This window comes from Chroicocephalus ridibundus, chromosome 8, assembly GCF_963924245.1.
Source record: "Chroicocephalus ridibundus chromosome 8, bChrRid1.1, whole genome shotgun sequence".
Lineage (NCBI taxonomy): Eukaryota > Metazoa > Chordata > Aves > Charadriiformes > Laridae > Chroicocephalus > Chroicocephalus ridibundus.
This window is the reverse complement of record NC_086291.1, coordinates 50700938-50724045: the sequence shown is the minus strand read 5'-3', so window position 1 is coordinate 50724045 and position 23108 is coordinate 50700938. Positions and strand designations below refer to the sequence as shown.

Below are 23108 nucleotides of genomic sequence, written 5' to 3'. Positions count from 1 at the left end.
GCAGTTTTTCTAAATCTTCCAAATCCTGCTGAATCAGTTGCTAGACAAGTCTGTAGTTACAGCCTAGGATTGTCTCAACTAATAACTCATTGGTGAATTGTTCTTACATATCACGTACCTACAGAGCTCTCAATCTCAGACATGAAATTTCTGTTCCTGCTCAAGAAACTTCACAAAAATATTAGCAATTTCCTGCCTGAAACCAGTTTTCACATTGAGGTTTGATTCAATGATTTGTACAAATATGACTATTTTTGTTTTTATAGCTTGGTCTGAAGTTCTTTGTGTAGCGTGCCCCAGAAGATATCTTTCTGAATTTGCTAGGGCCTGGATAGAAAAATCCTTAACTTGACCAAACTGATTTATTGCTGTCTGTCTACTGGGCAATCTTGTGGTTTTTAATCAAAAATGCAATTTATATTCTTGTTCGGTTATTCAGCTGGCTAGGGTAGCACTGTAAGCCACGTGAATAGGCTGTTCTGATCTTGATTTTACATTACATGTATTTTTCTTCCTTTCTATGTTGTAGAGAAGCAGAGAAGAGGGCTTCTGAGAAAAAGCCGACTGGTACGCTCTCTCCGCCTTCAGGAAGTCCCAGTGTACCTTCCCAAAACGCCACCATTCGTATAGGACATCTGCCGTACTCGATGGTCTTTGGTGTCCTTCTGCAGTGTTTGAAGCAAGTATGTCCTCTCTTAATGACAGTTGTCATCTTCATGTGAAATACATCAACTTAAACGAGCTGGCTGGAGAATTCTATCCCAGAGTATCTAAATGACATCTGAAAAGCAGTACGTAAATCCTCCCTCTTGGGCAGAATCTCTGTAATCGTGCAGCTCTACAACCACCAGTGGGAGCACCAGTTCAGCTCTGCAGAAACTAAGCAAAGCTTTCGTTTCACTCTGCTTCGGAGCAGCCAAGAGCAAAAAATGTGTTTGTTAAACAAAGATCAGATAAGTCATCCTTTCTGAAAGGGCATTTGGAACTAAAAAAAAAAGAAACCCTCTTACTGCAAGTTTTTGAAATATTTTGAAAATTGATAAATGTTTTGGTTGCTAATAAGCTGTAAATATAAATGGTTCAGTAGTGTTGTGTTGGACGTAGTTATGTGCTGAGGGGTTGTCTTGCTCTGGAGGTTAATTAGTGCTAGTGGCTGGGAGACTTGAATATTGGCTCTGTCTTTTTGAGCTCAGTCAGATGTGGATACAAGTTGTCTTCCAGTTTGCGGTGCCAGTATTACACCTAGAGCTGATGACAGACGGGAAGTAACTTGTGATAGCTAAATGCCACTTCTTTTTATGTAGCTACCATGACAAGACATACATCTGCCTAGGAAATGGCACGTTGTCTGAAATTCGCTGGGTCTTACTTTCAAACTGAACTGAAATTGTAGAAAAATTTTCTACCTGAACTTTTTCTTTCTTTCCAGGAGACAGACTGGAAGGTGTTAAAGTTGGTCCTCAACAAATTACCTGAATCCCTTCGCTATAAAGTGCTATTTTTAACCTCTCCTTGTAATATAGACCTCCTGGCCTCTGCACTGAGCTACATGGTAATGCCATGCACCCTGATAACGTATAATCACCAGATCCTTAGTTTGCTTGAAAGTTGGGTGGTTTTGGGTGTTTTTTTATTTAGTTTTGGGCTTTTTTTCCTTGGGGGCTTTTTAAAGTTTTTTTTTTTCTTCGGTCTAGTATTTTGAAGATTAGCATACCGGTTGTTAATCCTCACTCATCTTCCTTTTTTGTGAGGATTGTTTTAGGTACAGAATTAGGTAATAATGAGTGTTTTTTCTCTATGTATGTATGTATACATTTGAAAACGGAGCTATGGGCGGTGGTTGTCTACTGCCTTTTAGAGGGTATTTTTAGTGTGAGGTGTTCTAACTTAGTGTGATGTGTCAGCTCACAGACAAGAAGACTACCGACAGGCTTCATGGTACCCCAGAAGGCTTTTCTCGCACTGATCTGCATCTGGCTGTAGTCCCAGTACTGACGGCATTAATATCTTATCATAATTATCTGGACAAAGCTAAACAGGTATGGGGAAAGTAAGAGGGTGTAGGGGGGGACGGGGCCTGAGCCTGAATGCTAGAGCATTTTCTCATACTCGCTGATTAGGAGACTTAAATGCAAAGTAGCACTGCCCTTTCCCGTTAGAAAAAGCTGCATCTGCTGTATTTGGCGGGGCGGGGGGTCAGGGGTGAAAAAAGTACTTTGCTAACTTTGTGCAGGAGTAACTGTTCCATCAGTTGGGTTCGCTGTTCTCCATCCAAACCTGATCCCGCTCACAGGTTGCTAAGTGACTTTGCCTTCTGCTGGAAGAGCCCAATAAACATAAAAATCCTGTTTGATCAGAAACTTAAATATTAATTTCTAAAATGTTTAGTTGACTAAAGTCTCATCTTAATATTTTGGCCTAGAATACATGCAGCATTATTTAGGGTTCTGTCTTAGTGCGTTTTGGACAAGAATTCATATGCATCATACAGGCCTTGCAGTAGCAGTACCTTGCAAGCCTTTCTGAAATGCTAACTGAAGTCAGGAGATGGCACATCAGAGGTTTTCTCTTTCCTTGTATTATGACTTTTTTTTTCTTTTTTACTCTTCTAGCGCGAAATAGTGTATTGCCTGGAACATGGTCTTATTTATCGCTGTGCAAACCAGTGCGTCGTGGCACTCTCGGTCTGTAGTGTCGAGATGCCCGACATCATCATAAAGGCGCTTCCTGTCTTAATAGTCAAATTAACTCACATTTCCGCTACAGCCAATATGGCAATCCCTCTCTTAGAATTCCTTTCAAGTAAGTTGTAACGTTCTTTTACTTTTGTTCTTCTATAGTTGTACATGTATTGTTTGCACTGAATATGGGTATTTTGATTGTTAGTCACGTGGAATGCATTGTGACGGTTTTTTGGTTTTTGGTCGTGCCCTTGCACCCTCCTCAAGATATAAATCTTTGCTTATCTCTTGTTTGTTGCTGCTTTTCTTGCACACACTGAAGAAAGAGACGTACTTCGTGTAGTGCAGCCGTACAGTGATGGGAAATACGAAGCTGCTTTCTCCACCTTGCTGCTTATAACTGAAATAGCATGAAATGATACCATGATGTTAACTTCCATGTCAGCTGATGATTTAGAAGAAATAAACCAATTAAAATTAAACTGAATGGTGATCTTGAATAGTTTGTGTCCGGACCTCACCTGTGTTGTTTTTTCTTCTTGAACTGTTCTAGCTCTTGCAAGGCTGCCTCACCTCTACAGGAACTTCGCAGCAGAGCAGTACGCCAGTGTGTTTGCCATCTCCCTGCCATACACAAACCCTTCCAAGTAAGTTCATAGTGAATGTGCTGCTTCTTCAGCTGTAAAATTAAGAGAATGAGACATGCTTCTTTTGTAGTACTTCTTTCGTAGTACTTGGGTCAAGTTATTTATAGGATATTGCTCATTCTGGTATCTCCAGGCTTTTTCTGAAAAAGGGACGTATTCACCTTGGACAAAATATCTGTTTTTCTTGAACAGAACTTTTGAGTTGTGTTGTTGTTGTTGTTTTTTTTTTCTTTATACTTACAGTAGCTAAAGGAACAGTTCTGTTTCTCAGATTGAAAAGTCCTTCTGTTCAGTTCTGGAATGGCATCGTAATGCAGCATTAAACTCTGTAGAGATCTTTCTGCTGTTTTAGGTTTAACCAGTACATCGTTTGCCTGGCCCATCACGTGATAGCTATGTGGTTCATTCGGTGCCGCCTTCCCTTCCGAAAGGACTTTGTCCCCTATATTACAAAGGTAATGGACACTACTGAATCAAACAGTACTTAATAAAAATGATGACTTAAAAACCGGTTTGAGAAGTTTAAAGGTTCTGTTTGAAGCGAGAAAAACGCTACTTTTCTTGTCAACACCTTTTTCAAAACTGACAGTGAGTTCTTGTGCATTGGCCCCTGATTGCAGTCTTTCAGCTGCACGTCCTAGCTGTTCAAACTGTGATCTCTTTGTCTCAATTGACAGGGTTTGCGCTCAAATGTCCTCCTTTCCTTTGATGACACGCCTGAGAAGGACAGTTTCAGGGCTCGCAGTACAAGCCTGAATGAGAGGCCAAAAAGGTACATTTTATTTGACTCCAGCAGGGTCCTTTGTTCCCTATTCTAGTGCTCACACCCTTCCCTGTGTTTTTCTGAAGGAGGCTGGGTCTAGTTATCCAAAATCTGTCAGTGCATTTAAGCAAGCAAAGTAAACCTCTTTAGGTCAAGGGATTGTTAAAAGACAAACTTAGGTTGGTAAGAAGCTGGAATCAAACCAAGCTGACAGTCTGATGGTACATATGAGGGCATCACTGGCTGTTCTGTAAGCCTTTGCAGTAAGGTGTGGGGCTTTTTGTTGTTAATTTTTGAAAATCAACAGTTCTTTCAGTTTGATGTGTGTCAGTACAATGCTACCAGAGATGGAGAAGTACAATGGTACTGGAGAAGTACCAGGTAATGGAGAAGGTAATACCAGAAGTAATAGAATACCATGTTCATATCGATAGTGTTAACTCCTTTTGATTACTGATCTGTAATGACTATTTAAATGATTGCCAGAGAAATCATTGTGAATAGCAACCTGTATAAATTGAGTGAGACAATGCTGTGTTTTTCCATAGAGTTATCTGTCAAGTCAGCGTGCCGGGTAGCAGACAGCTGCCTTCTGTGTATCTGGGTGTCCTGATCCTTTTTTTGAATCTTGCAGCCATTATGTCAGTTTTAAGCAAAGCCTAATGTCTTTAGAAGTCAGAACGGATCTTGCCAGCAGTCTTTCAAAGTAACATTTGCCGAGATAGGAAAATATTCCTTGGAAGGCATTCAGGGTTTCCCTAATGTCCTTTTACCTGCAGGGCTTACCTAAATTGGTTCACTTTAACTTGCTTCAGTGTTAATGTGCAGTAAGCATATGGTGGCATTTGAACCCTGGGGAAAGTGCCTCTACTTTTAACTGCAAGGCTCAATGAGTATCTTGCAATGAAGAAACACCATCCCTGCCCTAATGCTATAGCTGTAAACCCTGTTTTGTGTTTCATCTCTCCCATCTCCTCCTCTTTCATTCAGAAACTTGGAAGAGAAGCCTTTTGACACTCGTCTCTCAAATTAGAATTTCAACTAATCTTTTTTTCCCAAAATCTGTTAAATTCTACCAGGTTGGAATACTACTGTATCTAAAGGCTTTTGCTAACGCTGCTGGATCGCTTTCCACAGAAATCTCTGCTAAGGAGCGTGGGCTGTACTCGGGCAGCAACCCGAAACACCAGAATGGCAGGATGCCACTGCTTCTGAGTCTGTCTGAGCTTGGATTCTGGCCAAGTGAGAGAGGAAATAGCTTCGAGCAGATATCTGTTTCTTTGCTTGAAAAGCTTGTGTGCTTGCCTTTCACTCCTTGAGCCCAAAGAATAAGCATTTCTGTGCCCTAGTGAGGTGCTGGGTGTTCCAGCAGATCAAGATCCCAACAGTTCCCAAGGTTGCTGAATGGCATGACGTTGGTGTAGGTGTTTATCTCGGAGTATGAGCCTGTGCTCTCTGCAGTCACATCTCCAGTTGTGGCCAAAAGTGATCTGTCAGACGTTGTTAGGAGAAGGACAAATAAATTCTGATCCCTCTGGGTGGCTATCTGAAATGTAATAATTCATTGAAAGGAGGATAGCAAATAAATCATGGTTAGAAAGAGCTAGAAGGGTTAAATCGATATCTGCATTTTATGTATGGGGATATGAACTGCTGGACCAACTGTTATGTCCAAATTAGTACTGGGCCAGACGTGCATCTCAGCTCTGACTAATTAAACTGCCTCTTAGATGTTAATTGCTGTCATCTCCTACATATGGTTGGCACCCGATAGTGTAAAGGCTTATCTTCCTTTCTGTTCCAGCTGAAAGTCAAGTGGGTTACCTCGAGGCACCTGAAATAAGATAGCTTGTTTGACAGAAAAAGCATCGTGCAATCAGCGACAGCCAAGAGGATGTTTGTTGTCTTGCCCTTCCGTGAGAGCAGAGAGCAGGATCAGTCTCCTATAGACGGGCTGAGTATCCCCCAGTGTCTTGAGCGGAGCTAAGGGGCACCTCGGACTGGCCCTGGGTGCTTTTGAGATTCAGGGGAGAAACTCAGATTTAGGCCAGGCCTAACGGAGGTAGAGATGGCTGACGTTCCTGTCTCTCGTAGAAAAATGTGCTGCTATCTGGTATTGGTAAAGCATTTTAGGATGTGGTCTCTGCGGAAGTAGTCAGGTTTTTAGCCATGCTGAAGTGGTGAGATGGGGTGGTTGAACTGCACAAAACTTCTCAGACTTGAGAAATTTGTGCCAAATTAGCATCAGGTGCTTTTGCCTTTGTTTAACAGCGCAGTATTCCAACTATCATTTCAATCAGTTTTTTGTTTTAACTTGTACTAATTTCATTTGTTTTGTAGCACGTTTAAAATCTTGTTTTCAAAATGTGGTTTGTCTTTTTAATGCTTTCAGCTCTGCTTGTTTGTACGTTTTAATTTTTGTTTTCCTTTTTTGGCATTTGTTTTATTTTACATCACCCTCCGGGATCCCCCAATATTGACCCTGTGACCTGTGACCTTTCAACCTACATCCCTACAATGATTTCCTCCCTTCCTGTGACCTCTTTTGGGGCTTGGTGCTTCTCCACCTAGTAGTTTAAGACTAGCCAAAAATGCAAAGCAAGGCTTGAATAACTCTCCTCCAGTGAAAGAGCTGAAAGAATCCTCCGCAGTTGATGCCTTCCGATCCCGCAGCATCAGTGTGTCTGAACATGTGGTCCGCAGGTAGAGGCACTTTAAATGGGGAGAATCCAAGAGCAACTCAGCACTTGGAAATTTTACTTCAAGGGTGGGTGGAAGCAGGGGGGATTTGCATGCGGGATGCTTGCATGACTTTGCTACGCAATAAAAAAACGGCCTTAGCCACAGTCAAAGGTTTTGGGAGAGTATCATGGATATCCCATGACTTCCCAACGCCCGGCTGTTGGGTTGTCGCATCACACCCTATGTTGCGCATGGTTACTTTGCCCTGTTCTCTGATGCCTTAGCAACAAAAAATTCTATTTGCAAAGTAAAGATGGTAAAGGGGGAAAAACAAAGAAACAGACACTAAAAAAAAAGGGGGGGGGAAAAAGGTTGCATTCTGTGCAAGTGAGAGTCCTGATTAAAAATCACTAAAACTTCAGCCTTCTAAGCAGTGACTTGCCCCAGGAGAGGCTTTTGATGCGCTGCAAACTTATGTACAAGCCCTCCTCCCAAGCTATGAGTTATAATAGTTCTGGCCTCAGTTTAGGATTTGTTCTTTGAGGCAAAGAGAGCTGATGGAAGTATTCTGGTCTAGAATATGATGCCGTGAAGACCTTAATTTGTCTTTCCATAGGGGAGTGAAGTGTGTGCTCAGCCCATATGAAGCCATTGCTTTCACGACAAAAGAAAACAGGTTTTGATTGCAGACATTGATTTGCACACATGAAAGATGAAACAGTTTACGCTTGTTTTTAAAACATACTTCTCGATCGCTTCCCTTGACTGTTAAACTGCTGCGTTTAACATGTTTGTTTAAAATCTGAACCTGAAGATTTGTGCCTTAATCTGTAAGGATTGCTGTCAGTGGAACTTTATTTTCTGTGTTTTTATTTTTTACTATAACTATATGGTATTTGGGGGAAAGACACTGAAGTGACTGAATTGTGAATACAATTCTGGCACTTCATTCTCTGATATCCCCATTAATCTGTTAGGTGATGTTCTTCTCTTGTATTTATATGTAAATGCTAGCAACTAGAAGTTCAGATAATTACCCTTAGTGAATGACAAAGAAGCTGCCATGTCATGAAAAATTTGGCTGTATATCAGCTTAGTTTGTATTATGATGGTATAAGGAGTCGTTTTAATAAAATACTGCAATCTAGCCTGTTATTGCAATTGTTTTAAATTGCATTGCTAACTAACTTGGCTGATTTGAAGGCAGAGTTGCTGTCTATTCTTGTGCCAATTTCCTGTTCAGAGTGCAATTTTTTTCTACTTCAAGTTAAATTAGGTTTTACGTAGCTATTGAATTTGGAGGGGAAAAAAAAAATCAATATATGAAAGGGTTGCAACAGAGGAAAAAAAGCAAATCAAATTATAAAGTTAAGCCTGGAGTGCCCCAATTTATGGCTCATGGGCAACATGTTGCCTGGGAAACTGCAGGTGACGGGACGCTTGCCCTCACTAGAGGTTAGCAAACTCAAAGCATGGTGCTACTGCTCACTATTTGCTTGGTGCACTTGCCCATGGGCCACCAACATCAGAGAGCACTGGCCTGACCTAGTCAGCTGGCAGACATTTAAATGTTTCTTGGTCTCTCAAGATAAAGTACACTTTCTGCAATGACGATCTATAAAGCACAACATGAGGCTGATCCAAAAATATTTTTATAATGGCCTGGGTTGATGTCTGGCCACCTCTCTCATGCGGCACATGCATGTATCGCAGGTTGTTCTGCGTCACACTGTCTTTCGGGTGACAGGGACAAACAAGCATTTTGCAATGTGATCTGTCAGTTGGAAACATTCTCTTCTAGTCGGATACAAACATCCATCACTAGTTCAAGCCTGGGCTCTGCGGATGAAAATTCAATGGCTCAGGCTGATGACAACTTAAAAAATCTTCACCTGGAACTCACTGAGACCTGTCTGGATATGATGGCTCGATACGTCTTTTCCAACTTCACTGCGGTGCCTAAGAGGTAGGAGTCAGTCGGTGACGATGGGAGAGATGGTTTTGTTTGAGGTTCATATTTCGCTTTATTAGTGGAAAATTACCATGACACATCTGAGATTCTGGCAAGCCCAGGCTCTGAAGCCATTCCTCGCAGATAAAATCTGGCTTGGCTAAATATGAAGTTAAATGAGAGAAGCCCGTTGGAGCCAGCCAGCTTTTGCCTCGTTCTTGGAACTGTCGAGAAGGAGATGCCTTGAAGGCACGCTGTCTGTGAACAGTGCTTTGCTCCTTGTCCTTGCTGGATAATCACAGTCTTTGCTGCAGAACCGAGTGTCGTGCCAGCTGGCTTCAAATGCAGGGCATTTACTTTTCTTGTTAGCCCTTCCCAGAAGGAGTCACACAGCTCCGATGTGGCTCGTTCCCTTCTGCTCTGTGATGTGTGTCCAGTAGTACTGCTATCAATCGATATTCAATCCGGCTCATCCCTTATCCGGGTGGATGTGTGTGTTGACGGCCAGGGGCTATGTTAAAAATGCCGTATAAAGAAGGAAAGCAGGCAGCACCTCCTACATAGTTACATGAAATAAGCCACCTGTGTAGGCTCTGTGCTCTGCGGTCTAAGAGCTCTGTTCATCACAAATGTGTTTTTAGGTCGCCCGTGGGTGAGTTTCTGTTGGCTGGAGGAAGGACAAAGACATGGCTCGTTGGTAACAAGCTGGTGACCATCACTACAAGCGTTGGAACAGGGACCAGGTCCCTGCTTGGCCTAGACTCTGGAGACCTCCAAAGCAGCACAGAATCAAGGTAATTTTTGCTCCCATTTCTAGAAATTTCCACCTAACAAAGTCACTTAAACCGCTATTACAGTGTATCTTTTTAGGTTTTCCTCTTACCAAAAGAGGAACGTTTTATTTGTCCAGCATGGCTGATTCCTCTCTCAGTATCATCAATATCTTCTTCCACAGCTCAGACCCTGTTTTGCAAGTGAGACAAACTAAAGAAGCTCCAGCAAAACTGGAATCTCAAGCTGGGCAGCAGGTTTGCAGAAGCTCTCGCAACAGAGTCCGATCCATGTCTGGTAAATTCTGATCCTGGAGTCTTACTGCCATTTCTGGGTCTGTGTCACAGGTTTAAGTGTCCCAAGTGCCTACTGAAGAGATCTGTGTCTAAACTAATTTGAGAATCTGGACCTGTCTGGTATTTAATAGTGGGCAAGTAGCAGCAGCTGTTGGCTTTAGGAGTGGTGGTGCTCCTCCTGCTTTTTCCTTGCAGGAAAGCTTTGGTGGTTGGTTAACTGGTGAGCACTTGCAGTGAGAATCGCCTATGTTTATCTAACCTCATGGTTTATAAGAAAAACATAAAAGGTAAAGGTCTCTTAGGTTCCCAATATTCTGTGCGCAGCTGCTAGAGGAGCTTAAAAGACTTATTACTTCTGAGATATTTTTAGTACTAAGCATGGTTCTCCCTTCTATTTTGTGTCTGTCTTGCTAGGTGGTCATGCCTTACGCGTTGGTGCCTTAGACAGCTCAGCCTCCCATTTTCCCAGTGGCTCGGCGTCACAGGGGACACAGGGTCCTCCTGCTCCTGCATCTCGACCAGAGAAGACTAATCCTGCTCCACAGACACCTCTGCAGAAAGAAAAAGCAAACTTGGCTGCATATGTCCCGCTGCTGACACAGGGATGGGCAGAAATCCTCGTGCGCAGACCCACAGGTATCTTCACCTGAGTGTGGAGTGAGCTCTCTTGACTTGCTAAGAAACCAGAGCCTGGATGAAGAAGAAAAATCCACGTTTACTTGCAAATGGATCTCTTTATTGCTTACTGCCTCTTGAAACTAATACGTCTGATACTTGATTCTTTGAAATCACTCTTTTTTAGTGTTTTAAATCTACAAAAGACCTGTGAAAAGACTGAAGCAAGGACATAAATTTGTATATTAAATACTGTTACAGAAATAGAGCCAGATACTATCAATCAACCCTACTTTGCATTTCCTGTTTTCACACTGCTCTGTGGTCTTTCTTGAAAATCTGTCTATGCTGTGTTTTAGCTTCCCATGCTCCATTGGAGATGAGTGAAGCTTATGGCTAGAGTAGCTGCATAGTTGTGTCTGCTGTAAGGGGAGGAGTAATGACATGCTCAAGGTCAAAATTCTGGAATACTGGTATGTTACACAACATTGACAGGGAATTATCTATTTCAGCTGAAAGTTGCTTCATGAGAAAATAACCTGGTATCATTAATTACAATATCTGAGCATTTTGGATGCCTTTGGGGAGTCTGCTTTAGTGATGAGTTACCAGGGATGTGTTTTGAAGAACTTGGGTTGAAGTATGGAGCACTGGGAGCTACTTACTGAAAGTAGGAAATTAATCAAGTGACTCTGCCAAATGTCAGGAGAACTGAGAACTTGATCTGTTTTGGTTTTTTACTTGCAAAATCCAAAACAATTTGTGCTTTTTTCGATGTGAGTTGTCAACTTTCTGGAGTTGGGGGTACTTAATACTCTTCCCTAATTTTCTCTTATCAGGTAACACAAGCTGGCTAATGAGTCTGGAGAACCCGCTCAGTCCATTTTCTTCAGATATTAACAATATGCCCCTGCAAGAGCTCTCTAATGCACTCATGGCTGCAGAGCGTTTTAAAGAACACCGAGAAACGGCTCTCTATAAATCCCTCTCTGTCCCCTCCTCCAGCTTGGCCACCGGGACAGCCAAGCCATCCCTTCTCCAGCGTTCCAACACAGGTGAGAGATGTGAAGCCAGTAGTGTGTCCAGCATAGCTGACACTAGCCTGTTGAAAGTCTGTTGAAATAAATGTAGGTCTTCTAGAACAGTAGCACGAGGAATAACGTAGCAACGAGAAGGGGAATCAGTTCTTGTTCTTAGAAATTTTCAGTGAAAAATTCCCTTCCTCCTTGCTTCTGACGTTCCATTGGAAAGTATCTCTCTCTTAAAGAGAAGAAAGAGAGGAGTAAGGGAGTTTCTTTGAAGGAGTGATGTGTTTCACGCTAACTGTTTCCCAAATGAAAATGAACAAAGTCATGGATCTTTTCGCTCTTCCACTTGTTTGGGTCTGATCTGGGCATCCCGCACGTGGATGGATCTTCCCATCCAGCGTTTCCATTTCCATTTGTCTTCAGTACGGGAGTTTGTGTTGGGCGCTGAGAGCACTGGGTTCCTGGGAGAACGGCCTGGTACGCACCTTGCCAGCCAGGGTCAGTTAATTGCTGCTGTCTTTTACAGCATGAGATAGCAGAATGCAAATCCTGTTTGCCGCAGATTTATTCACCTCTTGAACGGAGTGTTTAGCCTGCAGACTGGTGCGTCTGAATCACTTGAGTTTCTTTATGATGGCTTTATTTTAACATAGTGGCCAGGGCTTTTCGCTATATGTACTTTGGTGCTAGTTTACTTCTGAAGGAGCTGTTGATGTTGGGAGGTTTGTGTTGACCAGCAGCTGAAATGTGTAAAGCTTTGTATAATCCCTACTCAGAGCTCTTATCAACAACATCTAAGGCTGAGGCTTTCGGCACTGCTAGCACTATCAAAACTGAGCAGTGTAACAGCAGACGAGGCTTTTCTGGGGAGGTGGCATCAGTGGTATGAATTGTTTGGAAATCTGGTAAAAATGCTAGTTTTCTGGATTATTTTAAACAGGGAAAGGATATGATTTTAGGATTTCAGAATGTACAAACGGAAAATGAGAGTCAAAATCAAATTATCACCTTTTAAAAAAAAAAATCAAGTCCTCATCCATGAACATTTTTATTGACTCCTATGAATGTGTGGTACATAGGTGCTAACTGATTAGTTGAAAGAAGGACCCACCAGAATGAGACAGTAATTTTGGCCACGTTCTCCACACAACTTCTGTAGTAGACTTGCCGGAGCTGGCTGGCGAATGAATATTTTGAGGAAGTTTTGCTGTCACATTCTCATATGCATATCCTTCTTCCTCTTTAGAGGTTAAAACTATGTGAATCTTTATCCGTGTTTCTGCTCTTCAGACTCTTCTGTGGGTTTAAAAATGATCTTTTGCCAAAAGCACGTGGCTCAGGAAAAGCTCAGACTGGTTTCCTGCGTGGGCTAGGATATCACGAAGGAATTTTCTGCTTCTAAAACTCGCGAAGACGCGTTCTTCGAAGAGAGCAATTCGAGTCTGCATTGTTTGAATGTGTTTATGCCTCCTTATTCATGTTGAGACCTTGTACCCTCGAAGTATCCCTTTGGCATCTAGTGAGCTTATCCCAGCTTGTTCTTTCCTTTGTTTTTTATTTATTTATTTATTTATTTATTTTAAAATAGGCTCTTGGTTACATTTTAAACTCTGTGCTTTTTAATTTATATTTTGTTTTCATATAGTCTCTCCTTCCTTTTGATGTAGCTGCTCACTTGATTTCCCTTTGCAGTGGCCTCTTTCTCTTCCATGTACCAGTCCAGTTGTCAAGGGAAGTTGCACAGGAGCATATCCTGGGCAGGTATATTTATATATCTTTAAGGAAAAAAAAAAAAAAAAGTATTGCCATAGAAGAACACCTCTGATTCATAGAAAATGTATCCCTCATACTTCATTTTCCCCTTCCATGTCTCCTGTCTGTACCCAGTCTCATTACTCTCAACAAATGGGATCTTGACTAGCATGAAGAAGTCCAAGCCAGATCCAACATTTGCAAGTGCAGACAATTTCTTAAAGTAGCTTTAAATTTAGCTGGGGTGGATTGTGAGTCATGAGGCACAGTGTTAAATGACCTGTCAAAATTCCTGAGTGGCTTGATTCATTAAATTACTTATTTTCAGCCTCGTTTTACAATTGGCTTTGTGGTCTGCTAAACGTAAAAGCTCTCGCTTCTGAGAACAGCATAGTGTGCTCCAGGACAAGCTACCCTGAGATGAAGTCCTGTGCTACTCAGCCCACAGGGATCCATCACAATTGGACACAGAAAAGATAAAAGGAGTTGATATATATGTGTATATATATATATCTATGATATATATATATTAAGTTTGACATTAAAACGGATGCTGGTTAAAAGTTTTTTTAAATAAAAAAAAGAAGAAATACATTTCAGGGGAAAACCTGCTAAATTCTAGCTTTTTGGAGGCTCTATGGTAGTGTAAAAATCTTTCTCCACTCCGGTACAATTGGCTTCATAATTAAATGAAGTGGAGGTCAAATTGCATACCTTATGAACACAACACCTCCATGGCTTTGATAATCTGTAATGCTCTGTGATTTTAATTAGAGGGTTGAAATGTCTTTCTGCCTTCTTTCCTTCACTGGAAAATTCTCTGTAGAGCAGCAGGGTGTTCTTAACTGCTGGGTGTTGTTGACAAAGGCCCCTTAAAGCAACACAGAGATGCTGCAGTAAAATATTTTTCTGTACCTGTCTCTGCTCATGTTATTCTCTTCCCACCTAAAGAATAATTAGTGAGCGCTGGCATTATTTAAAAACACCAGCAGTCTCGGCAGTAGTGAAAGAGCTAGGGAAGCTTGGAAACCCTGGATATATGCAGGTGTGTTCTGGCTTGGACAGCTAACCAGATCAGCACGTTGTTTTGGGTTTTTTTTTTTTGTTTTGATTTTTTTTTTAGAAGGTTATGTGTGTGCAATGCTAACTCTCAATTGCTTCTTTGAAATAACTTTGGTCCTGCGAGCTGAAATCAATCCAGGAAAAGCTGCTTTAGTGATTTTTATTTTTTTTTTTTTTTAATTTTGATTATTTTCTTTATTTTTTGTGTGTGCTGATTTTTTTTTTTTTTTTTTTAATTTTACTTTGGAAAACAAATCTTGGCCTTTCAGATTGGTCTTCCAGTCCCTTGTGTGCGTAATGGGAAGCCTCCTGTTCTCCAGCCTTTTCCTCAGGACAAAAAAGCAAGGCCAAGAGGAGCCTTTGGTCAGACTCATCCCTGTGGTCAGGGTCACTGCCTGGAGTAGAGACAACGTTAAATGCTGCGATAACCTCCTCCACCGTAGGCAGGGCTTCCAAGGAGCTTTCTTGTCAGTGTGGTTTCATTGCCCATTTGTCTGGTCAGATGCCACGTGCAGGTTTCCCAGTATTGCTGCAGTGCATGTATGACTCTTGCTCTCTTGTCCTTTCATATGTCTAGGGCTGAATTGTTTTGCTTCAACCGAGACATACTAGGAAAACTGCCAAACTGCAAGTAAATGGCTCCTAGTAAAATTTCTTATCTCCTTCTAGGCCACTACAAGGCACAGGAGCATTGCATTTCAATACAAGAAAAACTTACTTTTTTGCACACTTGCATAGAACTGACGTCTTCATTGCCTGGATAATGATGAACTTTTAATGCTAGTCTTGTACTTTCTTACATCTCTGTAGTTCCTGTCTGTCCTGATAACCGAGCATTGATGTACAAGGTCCCATTTCCTCATTCTGTCCCCTGCTTGTTCATCAGTAACAATTGGAAACAACTGCACTTATTTTGACCAAAGCAGACGCAGCCCTTTGCTGTGAGGGTAAGGTGATCAGTTATTCTATACAAAAGGGGAACCAGGAGCAAGTCTGACATGACAAGAAATCAAAGAACCAGAGCACTCATTCAATATGGCCTTCCATTGAAATCCCATAGGGAAAAGGCTGGTACTTCAGAGGAGAGGATGGGGGCCGGCCGGGCCGTTCCTCTCTGCAGGCTTCAGTTCTTCTGCCTTGTGTCTCGGTAGAATCAGCGGTGGTGCTGGAGGAAGGGAGCCCGTCGGAAATGGAGCTAAAGGAAACCGAGTCCCCAGCTGAGTCTCCAGAGAGTGAGGACATTGACACTTCATGTTCCGAACAAGTCCTGAGCGAGGAAAGGTTTGGTAAACCCCAGGAATCTTACAGCAGGGTAAGAAGAAAGAGGTTAACCTGTTCTGTCCTGTCTGACAGCCCCGTCTTTAGGGACAAGGGAGAATTGTCTGTGCTCACATAAGTCCCTCTTGGCACCCTCTGAAACAACTCACTAATGATACCAAAATGCACACGCAGTCATAATTCAGAGTTTGCCGCAGAGCGGCAGCAGTAAATACCTGTTTTATTCAGGATCCTGGATCTGCATTGCTTTATACTCGGCACCTTTCTGCTCATCTTTCACTGGAAGTGTCAAGGGGTGCCTCGAGCATTACTGTCGTCAGCTCTTATTTTGCTTTTATCAGGAAAACTGTTCATCTTTGTTTCTCCCTTTTTAAGTCCTCCTCAACCTCCAGCCAAGAAGAAAAGTCTCTGAAGTCGGAAGACCTGGTGGAGGGTGGAATTCCCATCGGGAGAGTCCTGCCGTCGGAGGACGGCCGAACACTGGAGGAGCTTTCCTTCCAGCCATCCCAGCCGCTCAGCAAGTCGAGTTCTTCCCCCGAGCTACAGACGCTGCAGGAGGTCCTCAAAGATGCAAATGGCAGAGAAGTAACAAGGAGGCTGAGCACAGAAGTGAAATCAAAATCCCAGTCTGGGAACCTGGAAGGGGAAGGGCTGGGCAGTTGGCTGGGCAAGGGAGAGGACGCCAGAGTGACTGGGTCAGGCGGGTTGGATGGCACCGGTCCTGTCACCTCACCTCGCTCCCCCTCTGGGCACCGGCCCCGAGGATACACCATCTCTGACTCAGCCCCATCAAGGAGGGGAAAAAGGATCGAGAGAGATGCCTTCAAGAGCAGAACAGCAGCCTCCAATGCTGAGAAAGTACCCGGAATAAACCCGAGGTGGGTGGAGGGGCTTATCTGAAGCTAAAAACGGTGAGCTCAGAATTGCTGTAGCCGTGGCTGGATTCATTGGAAGTGGTCTGCTGGTTTTATGGGACCTATAAAACAGTATCTGATTAAAATGAGAGATTAATCACCTGTTTTTTTCAGGAGCTAATAACAGGCGTGTTGAACCCACTACCACCAAATTAACTTTGTGATTTAGGAAATGGATCTCCTAAATGGTGAAAGAAATGGATAAATAGTTTCCTCATATTCTTAATCTATCCTAAATTAGGGTCCAAATGCACGTGGGGCTTGAATGCAGGTCACCTGGAGTTAATTTTGCTGTGAAAAGGGTGAATTACTAGTCTTGCAGTTCAAGAAATATAATGTGCAAAATACTAAGAAAAAGGAAAATAAGGGGTTATAATAATTGCTTTTTGAACTTTAGATATTGGTAGTTGCCCAAAATTGCATTATGAGACAGTCTTCATTTTACTCTGAGGGCAGGTAAAACGCAAATGTCTGTAAAATCATTTATGTGCTAGCCTAGAAATACCGCCCGTAGCTGTGAGGCAGGAGTGCATTCCCGCTGCTCCGTTCAGTGTAAAGATCGCCTTTGGAACGGGGAATTTGGGGAGCTGCCGCTGTTGGACATAACCATTGGGTTTTATGACAGGGGTCTATTACAAACCGCAGGTAGTCCAGGCACCTAAAGCGTCTCTAGAAGATGAGAAATACTCTGTTAGCATTTTAATTGCTCCTCTTCCATACATAATGTTCTTACATACAACAGGTCAAAATGGACTTAATTTTTATGGTAACAGGATTTCTTCTTTCCCCCGCCCCCGCCCTTAGCTTTGTGTTTTTACAGTTGTACCACTCCCCGTTCTTTGGCGATGAGAACAACAAGCCCCTTTTGTTGCCAAATGAGGTAGGCAAGGATTTTTATTTATTTTTTTTAATTATTGTCGTTAATTTTTCTAACCTCATTACTTTTTTTGAACATAAATGACGGTAATGAATGTCCAGCTCAGATGGTGCGATTTAAAGGTGGTTCCTACCAGCAGTGCTACAGATGGGAGATTTTCTGTTCCCACAGTCCTGGTGGCTCCCGCTTTATGGCTCTGGATTGAATTTGAGGTAGTGGGAGATTTTGCTGGTGCTGTTTCAGAATCCCAGCCAGGAGGCAGGATGATTTGTGGAGTTTTGGTGTTTGCTGATAGGAGGAGTGCAGGAGGAAAACAGCAGTAGGTGATACTGGCAGAACGCCCCTAGACAAACCCGTCAGCCCCCCAGATAACGGGAGGTGGCCAAGAAGCTTTGTGCGGTCATATGAGAAATGAGTCATAAATTCCTGGAGAAATAGTGCTGGAACGGGGTTCTTGTGAACTGAGCACCCGAGACCTCCTGCTGATAGTTCCCCCTGGCTTTAGGGTAGGGCTGGTCAGGCAATAGGGAGCCCAAGTGAGATGAAGTGATGCCTTGTGCTAAAAACGTTCTTCAGAGCAAGAGACCTGATAATTTTTCATGCCTGGAGCTGAAATGAAGGTACGATGTCATTTGTCACGGCAAGTGCATCTAACCCTTGCAGTTTGCCAGATTAATCTCATCTGAAGCATAAAACCAAGAAAGTGTGGTGAGAGATGCCACGTTCTGTGCCTTGGACTGTGCCCTTGCGGAACAGAGTAGGGCAGGATTCAGCAAGGGAGACATTAGTGAAGGTCAGGAATCTGTGCTCACGTTGTGCTGTCGTTGTCCTGGAGGGGTTTTAGAGGGGGCAGTGGGTGTGTGGAGATAAATTTTTAAAGGTGTGACCAACGTTTTGATTGTAGACGTTTGAAAGATCAGTGCAGCTCCTGGATCAAATTCCTTCTTACGACACGCACAAGATTGCCGTGCTCTACGTTGGAGAAGGCCAGGTGAGTTGTGCAGATTAATCCTTTAATGGTTACATCTCAACAGAAGGCTGGGCACCACGACTCCAGCTGTGAGATTTGTCCTGCTCCTGTGGTAGCCTTGCTTTTCTTTAGTTTCTTGCACTAAAAAATCAGCGCCTGCATGAAGCCCTTCTAGGAAGGTAATAACCCAATCCCTCCTGCCGATTGAGTGGTCTCGCGTTCAGTGTGGGACTCCCGTGTTCTTATTTCCTAGAGCAACAACGAAATTGCGATTCTGTCAAATGAACACGGATCCTATCGCTACACAGAGTTCCTGACGGGGTTAGGGAAGCTCATTGAGCTCAAAGACTGTCAGCCGGATAAAATTTACCTTGGTGGCCTGGACGTGTGTGGGGAGGATGGACAGTTTACCTACTGTTGGCACGATGACATTATGCAAGGTAAGGTGGCTCCAGAAGTTGGAAGTAGGGGGATGGTCTTTTCTCATCTAAAGACGGACCTGCCTTCTACAAATGGTTTCCTTTCCAGGGATGGAGTAGAGACGACCTGGGGCTCTGTTCTCCTCCCATTCTCTCTGTGGTATCTCTGCAAGTCATGTGTTAAAGTTTGTGAGAGGTGCATACCTGCCTTATTTAAGAAAAAAAATAAAATCACAGCACTTACTTTTGAAATAGTCTGCTCTATTAAAGGCTGATATGGTTTGGAGTAGAGATTTGTAGAAGCAGCTATTTGTTCTTAAGCTGCTGTGAAGGCTGTTAATTGCGGGTGACGTGAACGTGTCAGAACTCTGCTAATTGCTTCTCTGAAGAACAGCATTGAAAGCAGGAGGGTTGTCGTTACCGTGGTCATTGCTAATTGAACTGCAGTGTTACCCAGCTCCTGCGGCCGTGCAGATATCACCCAGGATCCAACAAGTTCCGATGAACTTCCCAAATTTTTTGGTACAGCTCTGTGCATGCCAGTCATCTTCCTTAGCCTGGTTCTGTGGAGCAGCTGGAGGTTACTCACTGTGGCCCTGGTGCTCTGCAGAGCTCAGTCAGGGGAAGTGGCGCTTGCACCACTGGTTACCTGGCCCAGCCTAAGGGGTTTTCTGTTTCCTCTTCAGCCATTTTCCACATCGCTACTCTGATGCCCACAAAAGATTTGGATAAATACCGCTGCGACAAGAAAAGGCACCTTGGGAATGATTTTGTTTCTATTGTTTACAACGATTCTGGAGAAGAGTTTAAACTGGGAACAATAAAGGTACAAGATTTTACTTGCGGGTGTGTTATGAAAAGGCACGTGGCTGTTTGTAAAACCTTAATCTGATGTGTGTTATCTTCGCAAACAGTGTTGAAATCATGAATGGAGGTTATTGGCCTTGGTGGATTCACATGTGTTAGTTTATGGCATTCACAAGAATCACGACGGCTGCCAGGAAAATGTATATGACTATTTTATTCTTTTCTCGTTAGGGTCAGTTCAATTTTGTGCACGTTATCATCACACCACTTGACTATGACTGTAACCTGGTGACGCTGCAGTGTCGGAAAGGTAGGAATCCCTCCAGCCTTTGTTCTCAGTCTTTCCTATACTGGTGGTGCAATAACTGCCTTCACTTTGCAGTGGTTTTGTGTTTCAAAAGTAAAAACTTCCAGGAGAAACTCTCTGAAACCAATTTGCTGCCTGGTTTTGTCTGGATATGTCCTGTTCCTCTGTCTTCCCCAAGATAAGAGGTATCTTCCCATTGTACCACTCATACTGTCTTCAAGCTTAAGACAAAGTGCGAGCAGAGGAGAGCGGGTCCCTCCAACAATGGCTTGGGAATACGGGAGGAGATACGTGGTGGAGGTCCCCGCGGCTTTGGCCTCTGCTGTCCTTCCCAGCACTGCGCGACCTGGTACTTGGAAACTGGTGGTGGCTCTGTGCGAGTTCAGCAGTGCTGGCGCAGTGATCTGCTGGGGCGTTTGCTTTCCTTTTACCAAAAGGGCACTTCTGGGGTGGTTTTTGCTCACACTTCTGTTCGTGTGATAAAGAGCCCAGCAGGCTCTCCTCAAACCATTACGGAGCAGCCAGAATTTGAGAGCCAGTTGTGTTAAGTTGGAGTGCAAATGCTGTTACAGTTGGAGCTGTAGAGCTCGCTGGGAACTTTTGAGATTCTGTGGTGCAATTCCTCGGGTTTGTATCACTTGTCCAATTAGTTACTGGCAACTTTTGCGTTGTTCTTAACTGTCTCGCAAGATTTTTTTTCTTCTTCCTTTATAATGAAGACATGGAGGGCCTCGTGGACACGAGTGTCGCTAAGATCATCTCTGACAAGAACCTGCCGTTTGTAGCCCGTCAGATGGCCCTGCACGCTAACGTGAGTACTCCTGAGCTCCCCCAGACCTTCTGTCTTTCACCTGGTGTCTTGGTCCGTCACCAGCTTCCAAGGAATTGAGTAGGGCTTGCTAAAGCAAATGAATGAGCTTTCTGCTTCAGTTATTTCTGTCAACACTTAAGTCAGAGTTAGCACGTGAACAGTTGTAACTTAGAGCTGTATTACAATCGCTGTCAAACGGTACTGAAGCGTTCTATTAATTTTATTGCCATGTAATGTGTCTCCTCTCTTTCTCTGCTTCTCCTCACCCTTCCCAAATTAGATGGCTTCCCAGGTTCATCATAGTCGATCAAACCCTACTGACACCTACCCATCCAAATGGATTGCAAGGCTGCGTCATATCAAGAGGTTAAGGCACCGGGTAAGTAAAGCCGTCTGTTCATAGTATTTAGAACTGGGCTCTACCTTAGAGCCTTACAACAAATAAGGCCCCTAAAATCAGCTATCAAAATATGCTGAATATGAGGAGGAATATGTGGATGAAGGTTAGAATCCAGCTCTTGTGGGAGTGACAAGTGTAGCCGTGTACGTCTGGACTTGCGAGCTTCCGAACAGCTTCCTTGGCGGCAAGGGGTTTGGGAACCCTAATATCCGGACCCAGGGCTGCATCCCCTCGGCACCGTGCTAGGGATGGTAGGACAAGCTGTCCTGATCAACCTGTCTGGTCCTGCCCACGTGGAGAGTGAAAAGTGTGTCAGAGAGAATGGAGCTCATCTGTTCTCCTTTGACTTTCAGCTACGTGAAGAAACCCAGTACCAGACTCCTGCCCTTCCCCTGCAGATGCATCCACCTGCTCCGGCAAAGGCCCCTCCCCAGATCCCTCAGGACCCTCCACCCACCTACGAGACCGGACAGAGGAAGCGGCTGATCTCCTCGGTGGACGACTTCACGGAGTTCGTGTAGATCCCGGTGGGTCGGTGTGTCTGTTCTGGGACGGACGAGGCAGCGAGAGCGTTTTACCGGCCTGCTGACCCCGTGCGGCTGCATGGACGTAGTGGAGAAGGTTTGGCGGGCGCAGCGTGGCTGCGCTGCTGCATGCGGACTGGGCACTGAACCGCACCGGGGGGCTTGAATGTTTCTCCGTCTTGGCCTGACACTCTCTGATGAGGACGCTGTATTCCCAGCAGATGCTCCAAGAGAGGACCAACTCTACGTATTTTGTTTTTATTTGGTTTGAGCTATTTCAAAGCTTCCATCTCTGATGGGAACTTCCTTGCAGAACCTTTCTTTGGACTCCTTCCACACCAGCGTCTGGTGGAAGCAGACAAAGTATGATACTCTGCAGTTCATCACGTAGTTGGAAGGTGCAGGAACTGTGGGGATTTTGATGACTTGGTTGGGAATGAAGTATGAAGTACTGAAAATCCAGTCGTTATTTCTAAGCACCCTGGAATCCCAGCTCCTCTCCAGGCCTCGGCGTCTCTCAGCACTTGAACTCTTCAGGCTCTCAGACTTGTTCTGCTGCCGGCTCTGGTAAGAGTTAATTTGGGTTCTCAAGTGACCTGCCAAACGTGCTGCTTAAATTCCCATGGATTTGTCTCCATTTTGAGAGATTCACAGCAAACCCTCCCTCATTCAGCAGAAATTATTTTGCTCCCGGCAGTAACGCAAAACAGGGGGGCGGATGCCACTCACCGGAGCAGCAGAACGGCAGAGACCTGGGCCACAAATTATTTGGGATGAACAGTCTGACCCATGGGGCTGCCTGCAGGGATTTAGCCAGAGGCCAGACCTGATATCTAGGTTCGGCTGCAGAATTCCCGCTGGTTGCAGCGAGGCTGGGGGTATCTCTTTTTGAAAGACTGTTGACATGTCTTGGGGCATCATCTCTGAGTGAGTTTTGCCTGTTGCACTAACGCATAGTGACAGTCCCTCCTGCTGGACCCTCGGCTGTTGAAGGCGTTACGAGCGGTCCTTTCAGCGCGCGCGTGGACAGGTGGAATTGGGATTATGTAGCCCATCTTGTGGTAAGATGGTCATCAGACACTACACTACCAAACTGGGAGAAACCATGTAAGCTGGACTATACTGTGAGTACTTTATCTCCTGCTTTGTAAATAAAGGGGGGAGCGTGGCTTTTTGGTAACAGCTAACGGCAGCGCCCTTGCAGTGGAGATGAAGACAAGTGCAATCTGCACACGGAACTGTGAAGTGACAGGTGAGGGGACAAAAGTGATGCTACTAGCTTGTGCAGGGCTGTTTGGGAACTCTAAGTGTATGTTGTGATTTGAGTGTTTATAAGTCATAAAGGAAATAAAATATTCGTATGGTCGGTGGGTTCTTGCTGGCCTGGGAAGATTCAAACTGTGTTTCATAATAACGTAAATTCCTTCCCTCCTTTCCCCTTTCAGTTTTTTGATCCGTATCGCTCATATTTCAGTAACCGCCAGCCGCGCCTCGTGGTGCGATACCTGGCTGCGTTCCAGTCCCTGCACTGGGGATATTCCCTCTGCCGCAGC

General features: G+C 44.0%; 1 protein-coding gene across 9 annotated transcripts in view; it reads left to right on the top strand.

The window, feature by feature from the left end:
- Positions 1–22921, top strand: part of TSC2 (TSC complex subunit 2) — a 34580-nt gene extending 11659 nt beyond the window's left edge. For 3 of the 9 annotated variants that reach the window (XM_063342893.1, XM_063342892.1, XM_063342884.1), the window contains 24 exons: positions 530–683; positions 1430–1552; positions 1905–2039; positions 2613–2802; positions 3235–3328; positions 3681–3783; positions 4006–4100; positions 6663–6794; positions 8575–8739; positions 9366–9518; positions 9680–9792; positions 10206–10427; positions 11246–11461; positions 13127–13195; positions 15400–15560; positions 15902–16404; positions 17245–17320; positions 18222–18308; positions 18541–18727; positions 19393–19532; positions 19745–19823; positions 20540–20631; positions 20912–21010; positions 21385–22921. In XM_063342893.1, coding sequence (XP_063198963.1) covers positions 530–683; positions 1430–1552; positions 1905–2039; positions 2613–2802; positions 3235–3328; positions 3681–3783; positions 4006–4100; positions 6663–6794; positions 8575–8739; positions 9366–9518; positions 9680–9792; positions 10206–10427; positions 11246–11461; positions 13127–13195; positions 15400–15560; positions 15902–16404; positions 17245–17320; positions 18222–18308; positions 18541–18727; positions 19393–19532; positions 19745–19823; positions 20540–20631; positions 20912–21010; positions 21385–21552 — 3556 coding nt within the window. In that variant the 3' untranslated portion in view covers positions 21553–22921. The remainder of the gene's footprint in view (positions 1–529; positions 684–1429; positions 1553–1904; positions 2040–2612; positions 2803–3234; positions 3329–3680; positions 3784–4005; positions 4101–6662; positions 6795–8574; positions 8740–9365; positions 9519–9679; positions 9793–10205; positions 10428–11245; positions 11462–13126; positions 13196–15399; positions 15561–15901; positions 16405–17244; positions 17321–18221; positions 18309–18540; positions 18728–19392; positions 19533–19744; positions 19824–20539; positions 20632–20911; positions 21011–21384) is intronic. The other 6 variants (XM_063342886.1, XM_063342885.1, XM_063342889.1 and 3 more) reach the window with 6 other exon arrangements.
- Positions 22922–23108: the final 187 nt, after the last annotated feature.